Below are 9,733 nucleotides of genomic sequence, written 5' to 3'. Positions count from 1 at the left end.
ATGAAAACCGGAACGTAAGCCTTCATTTAAATTAGGACTGCATGAATTGATTCTGTCGTGACGTTGTTTGTTCACACTCACGTTAACATTGTATTATATTTAGCAGTAGCTACGAATAAACAATGTTGACGTGTAGTCTAACATTAGGATGTGAAATAGGTTTCACCTCGGCAAAATCTACAGAATTGGACTATTTCGTAACGTTCAAGAGACATTTATATCGGAAAATAAAATAATTGATCTCTCAGAATTAAAGATTATGCTGTATTACGTGATCAATCTTTTCTTATGAAAAGTTGTTTAAACTTGAAAGTATCAGTATTGTGGATAGTGTAGGGACTTATTTGTAGCGAAAAAAATATAATTAAGCGGTTACAATCAAGCCTGTTTTAAAAATTTCTCATGTAAAAAAAGTATTTCTGTGACAGAGTGAAATATTATACTGTATTACTTAATCAACCTTTTGACTTAACTTGGCTAAACTTTAAAGTAGGCCAATCGATATTGGTAGAAGTAGGCCAATCGATACTAAGACCAATAAGTAGGAACTTATTTGTAGCCTAAAGAAAAGAAAGGTAGGCCTGTTTTAATTATTCTTATGTCAAAACATAATTTTATTAGATTTATTTGACCTTATTTTGTATATTTCAGGTAAAATTGATGCATGCTTATGTGAAGCAGCTAGTGAAGATGTGTCTCCCTGGTATCTTCATTGTTACCCTGTTGACCCTCTCTATTCCCGCTGTCCATGGTGGGAAAGTCCTGGTGTTTCCTCAAGAGGGCAGCCACTGGGTCAACATGAAGGTCATTATTGAAGAGCTGCATTCAAGAGGTCACAGTGTGTAAGTAGTAGGGCCATCAGACAGCTGGTACATCAAGGAAACCTCCCCTCACTACAGTTAAATCACAATTGATATTCCAGGTGGAGCTGATGAGGAATTCTTTCGCTCATTTGTGTCAAGACTAATACAGATAAAGAGAGAGGAAACTCTGCTTGGACTCGTTTTAGTTTGGACATGGAGTTGAAGGACGGGTTTTTGAAATTCACCGCAAAGTGTGTGAGATGATAATCAAAATGTTAGAGAATAAACAGTTGATGCAGTCTATTAGAGAAACCAAGTATGACTTGGTTCTGACAGACCCATTAAATGGGGGAGGTGTTGTGCTGGCGCACTATTTAAATGTGCCACTTGTTTTCAATGTTAGATGGACTATAGGCGGTGAGTGTCATTTTGTTATTGCTCCCTCTCCGCTATCTTATGTTCCATTTCCTGTTGCAGAGTTAACAAGAGACATCAACAAGGGATCACAGCTTTCACCTGGTCAGTCCCATGTCATGGAATGAGCAGGTGTTCATAATGTTTTGTACACTCAGTGTATACTGTAGTGGAATCAACTTTCTCTCAGGGGGAGAAAAGTAATTTATGGTGATTTCCAGTAGCAGTCTGGTCAAAAGAATCCGCTTGTAAAAAGAGATGGCCATTCATGAATGATGTTAAGGTTGTATCATCTGTGATCTACATCTGTTTATATGAGTTACTATGCAGTTACTAAGTAGTAATGTATTACGGCAAATAACTTTTCAAAGATGGCTACGGCGAAAATACAAGACTTCACAGCAAAAGTCAGAGTGCAAGAAGGAAACAAGCCAATCTTTCACAAACCACGTCCAGTTTCCTATGCAGGAGTAAGGCACATCCTGTCACCACCTTACCATCCGGCATCAAACGGAGCAGCGGAGAGAGCTGTGCAAACCTTTAAGAAGGCCTGGACTAGACTCAAGCTTCAGTCTGTGCCCATCCACCATAGGCTTCCTCGGCTCCTGTTTACTTACCGTAACACCCCACACACAGTAACGGAATGTACACCAGCTGAACTGTTTCTGAAACACCAACCACGTACCCGCCTGACATTGTTGAAACCAGACTTGTCAAGCACTGTGGCAAAGCACCAGCTACAGCAGAAGAAAGCTCATGTCAGACACTCAAATATGTCTGAGAATTCAAAGAGGGGGAGAGGGTGATGGTACGTGATTTCAGACACCCCCCAAGCGCCTGTGGAACTCGGGTGTGATCTTGCAACGCAGAGGACCTTTGACTTAAGTCCAAATTGGTCATCGCCATGTCAACGTTCATGTGGATCATCTGCTATGGTCCAATGCCCCAGCAGAGACCCCAGGACTATTCTCTGACGGTGGACATACGAGAGAGACAGAGCCTGACCTTCCACCCGAACCTGGCCCACCACCGGAAGCCTAGGAGGAGCGGAGATATCCTATTTGACAGCGAAGGGCACCTCAAAAAGCTTGACCTGTGAGTTGAACTGTTTCAGGATGTAACAGACAGTAAAACAAACAAACTCTTTAATATGTCCTAGATTAAAGGAAAGATAAAAGGACATTACCTGGGTTAGTTATTAGGACACAAATTCCATCTTCCGGGCAGAATAATCCCCTGGATTTGTGCTGGGCTTTGAAAAGTCTGCTTCAACCCAGTAGTTGAAAAATGTTTAAGAATGCATTGTTCAGATATTGCATTAGTAGTTCCCTAACATATTTACCTTGTTCTCTGGGAGTTAAACACTATGGGGGAGGAGTGTAGAATCCGTGATCTACAGCTGTTCATATTAGTTACTATGCTGTTACTAAGCAGTAATGTATTATGGCAGTGTTATGTTACTACACCTAATAGGAAATGCACATGCGCACTATAGTGCCGGGGGCGGTAGAGCACGAGAGGTTTTGACTAAACGAAACTAACTGTGTCTCCTGCCTGGTTATTTCTCCACAACACAAATATTACAAAGGTGACCCATCCATCTCTCTCTCGCTCCTGTTTAGGAATGGTTGGACATGAAGCTACGCTGGAACACTGATGACTACCTGGGCATCACTACCATCAGAGTCCCATCGGACTCCATCTGGATCCCAGACATTGTGCTCTATGACAAGTAAGTACCATGCCTATGACTTCCACACAAGGGTTGCAAAGGGAGGATATATTACCTGTGGTTGACTTGGGGAATAGCTGTCTGGTGTTGTGCCAAACCTCCCCCCTTCTAATTTCCTTAATTTTCTGGCTAGAGTCAAATACTTTCTGTGGCACACATCAGAGTCAAATAGTTTCTATAGAACAACTTCTATAGGACAAACTTCACGTCAGGATAGGCAACTGAAAATAATAATCATGTATGTGTGTTATAGTAAACATAGAGGGAGTAAAATGTTGGCAAGCAATAAACATTTCAGAACAACTCAATTATTATCCTTACACTTTCAAAAATACTAGTCGAATAAGACATGAGAGATGACAAATACAGCGACATGGGCAGCCCTGGGCGGCATGGGGCGCCACCTGGTGCGGGCGGGGGCGGGTGCTGAAGGCGGGGTTCAAACCGCGACATACAATCACTCTGAAACAAATAGCCAAATCAAAAAATCTGCAGACAAAAATGCTTTCTGCTTCTAAGATCAGTGAAATGTGGAAGGAAAGCAGAAATCTCAACTAGCAGTCGCATTTTTTATGATTCTAATCAATTTCATACAATTATAAGGTTTCAGAGTGGAATTATTTTATCATTATCTTTCAACATTTAAATTATTTTATCGGTTACATATAGAGAAGAGGTTTCTGTAAGATTGCTTTGTAAATAAATAAAAAAGAATGCATTCCTTCTGAGACAAGAGGTCCATCACATTTTATACAGACTACAATGATGAGTACTAAGTTGTTCCCCTGTGATAAAACTTATTGCTGAATGGTAGACTGCATCCAGAAATTTTAAAACATAGGTTTCGCATTCATGTAAACAATAGCACCAAAAAATCAATACATGGATAAGCGTTGTTTGAACAATCTTTCTCCTATTTTTAATACTAAGACAGTTTTTTATATAGAAATAATACCTATCTTGGGTTTTAGCTTCTTAGTCAGATTTTATATGCGTTACAAAGGACAACGTGTAATCAATCCAGACACCCAGGTACTTATATTGAAAAAAACAAGCTCAAATTGGGCTCCATTTAAAGCGCAAATATGCAGGTTCTTTATTATTTTGGTTAGGTCAGGGTGACGAGTGGTTTGTTTAGTTTTTGTATTGTCTAGGGCTTTTGTATGTCTAAGGGTTTTGTATGCCTAGGGGTTTATATGTCTATGGTTGCGAGATTGGTTCTCAATCAGAGGCAGCTGTTTATCGTTGTCTCTGATAGGGACCATATTTAGGTAGCCATATTCATTGTGTGTGTTTTGTGGGTTGTTATTCTATGTTTAGTTGCCTGTCTGCACTAGCCATATTAGCTTCACGGTTCGTTTTGTTGTTTTTGTATAGTTTGTTTAGTGTTCTAAACAATCCATCGTGCTTACCAGTGTTACTGGTCAGGCACCGTGTTATGCGGTGGAATGCATGGTGTCTCCAGTGGGCAATTCTAGCCCGGGCTCTCTATTCCAGCTCCTCACATTGGCCGATGAATGGGCATCCAGCCAGGAAGGAGGGTGCCGGCTCAGCATTCCTGGTTTCAGTATACCTTCTTGGACCAGGATATCCTGCGCCGGCTCTGCGTACTGTGTCTCCGGTGAGTCTGCACAGCCCAGTGGGTCCTGTGCCAGTGCCAGCTGGTTGTGTCAGCTCTACACTCCAGACCACCAGTACGCCTCCACAGTTCAGTACGTCCTGTTCCTCCTCCCGCACTAACCCTGAGGTGCGTGTCACCAGTCTAGTACCACTAGTGCCGGCACCACGCACCAGGACTCCAGTGCGCCTCCAGGGTCCAGTACACCCTGTTCCTGCTCCTCGCACTGCGCCCTGAGGTGCGTGTCCCTATCCCGGTATCACCATTGCCGGCATCACGCACTAGGCCCACAGTGCGCCTCGGCATCCAGAGCTTCCGGCAACTATTACCCAGTCCAGAGTGTCCGGCGACAGTTCACAGACTGGAACCTCCAACAACGGGCCACAGTCCAGAACCTCCAACAACGGGCCACAGACCGGAACCTCCAACGACAGGCCACAGTCCAAAACCTACAACGACGGGCCACAGTCCGGAACCTCCAATGACAGGCCACAGTCCGGAACCTCCAGCGACGGTCGCCAGCCCGGTGTCTCCAGTGACGGTCGCCAGCCCGGTGTCTCCAGCGACGGTCCCCAGCCGGGGTCCCAGCGACGGTCCCCAGCCCGGGGTCCCAGCGACGGTCCCCAGCCCGGGGTCTCCAGCGACGGTCCCCAGCCCAGGTGTCTCCAGCGGCGGTCCCCAGCCGGTGTCTCCAGCAGCGGTGTCTCCAGCGGCGGTCCCCAGCCCGGTGTCTCCAGCGACGGTCCCCAGCCAGGGGTCTCCAGCGACGGTCCCGGCAGCCCGGTGTCCCAGCGACGGTCCCCAGCCCGGGGTCTCCAGCGACGGTCCCCAGCCCGGGGTCTCCAGCGACGGTCCCCAGCCCGGTGTCTCCAGCGACGGTCCCCAGCCCGGGGTCTCCAGCGACAGTCCCCAGCCCGGGGTCTGCAGCGACGGTCCCCAGTCTGGGTTCTCCAGAGACGGTCCCCAGTCCAGAACCTCCGGCGATGATCCACGCAGAGAGGGTCCCCAGCCCGGGGCCTACGGCGAGGATCTGCAGTCCAGAGCCTCCGGCGATGATTCACGGGTCAGTGCTACAAGAGCGGACTCAGTGTAAAGAAGGGGGCGGTGTCCAGAACCAGAGCCGCCACTGAGGTTAGATGCCCACCCAGACCCTCCCATATAGGTTTAGGTTTGTGGCGGGAGTCCGCACCTTTGGGGGAGGGTACTGTCACCTTCAATTATCTTTGTTTTCTTTATTATTTTGTTTAGGTCAGAGTGTGACGAGGGTGGTTTGTTTAGTTTTTGTATTGTCTAGGTTTTTGTATGTCTGGGGTTTATATGTCTATGGTTGCCTAGATTGGTTCTCAATCAGAGGCAACTGTTTTATCGTTGTCTCTGATTGGGGATCATATTTAGGTAGCCATGTTCAGCTTGTGTGTTTTTTGGGTTGTTATTCTATGTTTAGTTGCCTGTCTGCACTACCCATATTAGCTTCACGGTTCGTTTTGTTTTTTTGTATAGTTTGTTCAGTGTTCGTTCTTTCATTAAATAAGTATGTACGCTTACCACGCTGCGCCTTGGTCTCCTCATTATGACAACCGTGACAGTGAGCTTGGTTTACCTTGTATTTAACACTAAGTGATTTCTAAATTGAATCAAAGTCATGCTGAAGTTCACAAATGGCCTGCTGCACTGAGGTGGCACAGGAATACAGAACTGTGTCATCTGCATATAGAGATGAATGTTACAACTATTAACAGTGTTTCCTATGCCATTAATATACAAAGTGAACAATAATGGACCCAAAATCGAACCTGAGGAACATCTTTATGAATCTCAAGAAATTCAGATTTAACCCCATCTATGAAGATGGCCTGAGTTATGTTGCTAAGATCATTCTGAAACCATAAAATGGCTGTGGTATCTCAGTGTGATCATCTCTTTGATCATTTTTTCAGTAGGGCCAGAATATGATCGACAGTGGCCCAACGCCTTGACAGATCAATAACAAGGCAGCACAGCTTCCTTCTTTTAGCATCCAAGAAAAGACAGATGATCTATTAATAACTAGCGTGGTTGCTGTAGTAGTACTATGCCCAGGGCATAAACTCCTGATTGGTTTATATTAAGAATACAATTATCAGATGAAAAAGAACAAAGTTATGTATTAACCAAGGATTCAAGAATCTTTGCTAAACAAGGTAGTCTTGAAATGGGGCGATGGTTGTCAAGATCATTTGTATCCCCACCGTAATGGAGTGGCAGCACATATGTGGATTTCCATGCTTCTTGAATACTTCCTGATAACAATGTTAAATTACCAATGTGGGCTACTGAGTCAGCAATACGTCTGCACACATAAGCAGACCAGGCTCCAAATGATCAGCCCCTGTAGATTTTTTTGTCTAATGTTAACAAAGCATCCAGGACTTCTTTATCAGTGAATTTCCAAAAGGAAACTCCTGACCAGCATTTCCAGTATCATTCAATAGATTTTCACCATCTACATACGAACTACTCTTTTCAAGAGCTGGCTTTGAAATACTTTCAAATATAAAGCCTGCAGAGATAAAATGGTGATTAAATGCATTAATGATGATCAATTTTGTCAGTAAAAGTGCCTGAATCTTAATGAATTTGATGGGAGAGAAGAGGAGACACAACCCTTCAGCGATTTAACAGCTTTCCAGAATAGTGTACATATAGGGTAGTGTACACACAGAATAGTGTACATATAAACAAAATAATCCGATTTTGCTTTTTTAACTAGTTTTACACACAGATTTCTCAATTGCCTAAAAGACTGCCAGTCTGGACCCGAGTCTGTGAATCTAGCATTGGCCCAGGCAGCATCTCTGTTGTATATTTATTCAGATAGCTCCTGGACTGAACCAAGGGTAAGACTGATTTGAATTCTCAGTTTTTTAAAGGGCATGTTTATCATGTTTATTGAAAACATTTGTGAAGTGGTTCAGAGCCAACTCTGGGTCAGGTATAGATGCAATGCAATCAAAGTCCCAAAATAAAGGTCACAAAAAAAGCCTGTTCTTTGAATTTTTTAAAATTCCTCTTGTTGATAAAACAAGGTTTGGATCGTGGCATCTGTATATCCCTGACATATACAATGGGCCAATGTTCACTAATATCTAAAGCAAATCCCACTCCCAGCATATTTCTCTGGAGTATTTGTAAATATGAGGTCAATCAAAATCTGATTTAGAGTCATTTAAGTTTGGACGAGAGTGGGCTTTGTAATCAGCTGGGTCAAATTTAAATTAGTAAAAAAAACAATGTAAACAGTCAGCATCCTGCGTTCCCATGTAAGATTAAAGGTCATGGAGAAGTCTGAGTTCAAATCAAATCAAAATAAAATTTTATTTGTCACATACACATGGTTAGCAGATGTTAATGTGAGTGTAGCGAAATGCTTGTGCTTCTAGTTCCGACCATGCATTAATATCTAACAAGTAATCTAACAATTTCACAACAACTACTTTATACACACAAGTGTAAAGGAATGAATAAGACTATGTACATAAATATATGGATGAGTGATGGCCGAACGGCATAGGCAAGATGCAGTAGATGGTATAGAGTACAGTATATACATAAGAAGTGAGTAATGTAGGGTATGTAAACAAAGTGGCATGTTTAAACCATTAACAGCGAATAATCAGAAGTCTATAGCATAATCTCTAATGGACCGACTTGAAAAATACAGCTCCTGCTCTACTTCCATTCCAAGTCAAGCACTGTATAATACTGGAAACTTTCTAAGGATTTTCAGGGATTTTTATGTAATCTATTACAAGATTCGTGGCTCTTTTGGAGTACTTCAGATTATCACAGGTGTCTGTAACAATCTCTGGCCCTGTTTGGCTGATCAATTAATAGCCTCCCGAGTGGTGCAGTGGTCTAAGGTACTACATCGCAGTGCTAGCTGTGCCACTAGAGATTCTGGGTTCGCGACCGGGAGACCCATGGGGCGGTGCACAATTGGCACAACGTCGTCTGGGTTAGAGGAGGGTTTGGCCGGCAGGGATGATTCTGCCCCATCACGCACTAGAGACTCCTGTGGCGGGTCGGGCGCAGTGCACGCTAACACGGTCACCAGGTGTACGTTGTTTCCTCCGACACATTGGTGCGGCTGGCTTTCGGGTTAAGTAGGCAGTGTAGCTTGGTTGGGTTGTGTTAATAATACATATGTATTCCTTTAAAAAATATATATATATACATTTTTCAAGTATAAATTACGAAAATGACGATAGGTTGCCATAGATTTTCTGTGATTTACCAAAATGACTGAAGATTCCAGTAACTTTGGGAAATTACCATTAGCTTTGCAGCCCTACACAGCATAGACTATATTTTAAACAGCACAAAATTCAATGAATCCAACACATCAAGAAAAGCCCGATTCAACCCCGTAGAAGATGAACAGATGTTAACCCTTTCCTCTCACAGTGCCGATGGACGTTTTGAGGGCTCTGTCACCAAGGCTGTTGTCAAGTATGATGGCACCATCACCTGGACACAGCCCGCTAACTACAAGTCAGCCTGCATCATCGATGTCACCTTCTTCCCCTTTGATCTGCAGAACTGCTCCATGAAGTTTGGCTCCTGGACCTATGATGGCTCACAGGTTGTAGCCTACACAGCATTGTGAAACATTCTACAGTATATTAATGACCATACAGTCATTAATTGATGTCAGAAATGTGTTAATCTATTGTTTATACTTTGGGGAGTTGAAGGGAAGATACATCTGTTGATGTTTCATCTTTTCTAACCTTGTATTCATTCAACAGGTTGACATCCTCCTGGAGGACTTTCATGTGGATAAGAGGGACTACTTTGACAGTGGCGAATGGGATATAGTGAAAGCAACAGGCAGCCGTGGTCTGAGGATGGACGGTCCCTGCCACTTCCCCTTCATCACCTACTCCTTCATCATCCGCAGACTGCCGCTCTTCTACACCCTCTTCCTTATTATCCCTTGTATCGGCCTTTCTTTCCTCACCATCCTGGTCTTCTACCTGCCCTCCAACGGCGGGGAGAAGATCTCCCTGTGCACCTCTGTGCTGGTGTCCCTCACAGTCTTCCTTCTCGTGATCGAGGAGATAATTCCGTCCTCCTCCAAGGTCATCCCTCTGATTGGGGAGTACCTGGTGTTCACCATGATCTTTG

The 9,733-nt window shown here is 43.8% G+C and overlaps 2 protein-coding genes across 2 annotated transcripts; both read left to right on the top strand.

Moving 5' to 3' along the window:
* Nucleotides 1–651: 651 nt before the first annotated feature.
* Nucleotides 652–1,345, top strand: LOC135536188 (UDP-glucuronosyltransferase 1-2-like). The gene is made up of 3 exons (XM_064962565.1): nt 652–832; nt 1,056–1,220; nt 1,281–1,345. The coding sequence occupies exons 1-3, from the start codon at nt 661–663 to the stop codon at nt 1,343–1,345; spliced, it is 402 nt and encodes a 133-aa protein (XP_064818637.1). The 5' UTR covers nt 652–660.
* A 1,433-nt stretch (nt 1,346–2,778) lies between these two features.
* On the top strand, nt 2,779–9,729 carry LOC135536189 (neuronal acetylcholine receptor subunit alpha-5-like; the record flags this gene model as incomplete). Its single annotated transcript, XM_064962566.1, has 3 exons — nt 2,779–2,949; nt 9,011–9,188; nt 9,355–9,729. Coding segments are annotated over exons 1-3 (651 nt in total), but the record flags the coding sequence as incomplete, so codon positions are not given.
* Nucleotides 9,730–9,733: the final 4 nt, after the last annotated feature.

The sequence above is a fragment of the Oncorhynchus masou genome, unplaced genomic scaffold (genome assembly GCF_036934945.1).
Source record: "Oncorhynchus masou masou isolate Uvic2021 unplaced genomic scaffold, UVic_Omas_1.1 unplaced_scaffold_5682, whole genome shotgun sequence".
In the NCBI taxonomy this organism is placed as follows: domain Eukaryota; kingdom Metazoa; phylum Chordata; class Actinopteri; order Salmoniformes; family Salmonidae; genus Oncorhynchus; species Oncorhynchus masou.
The sequence above is the reverse complement of the archived record's forward strand: the minus strand, read 5'-3'. Positions and strand labels throughout refer to the sequence as shown.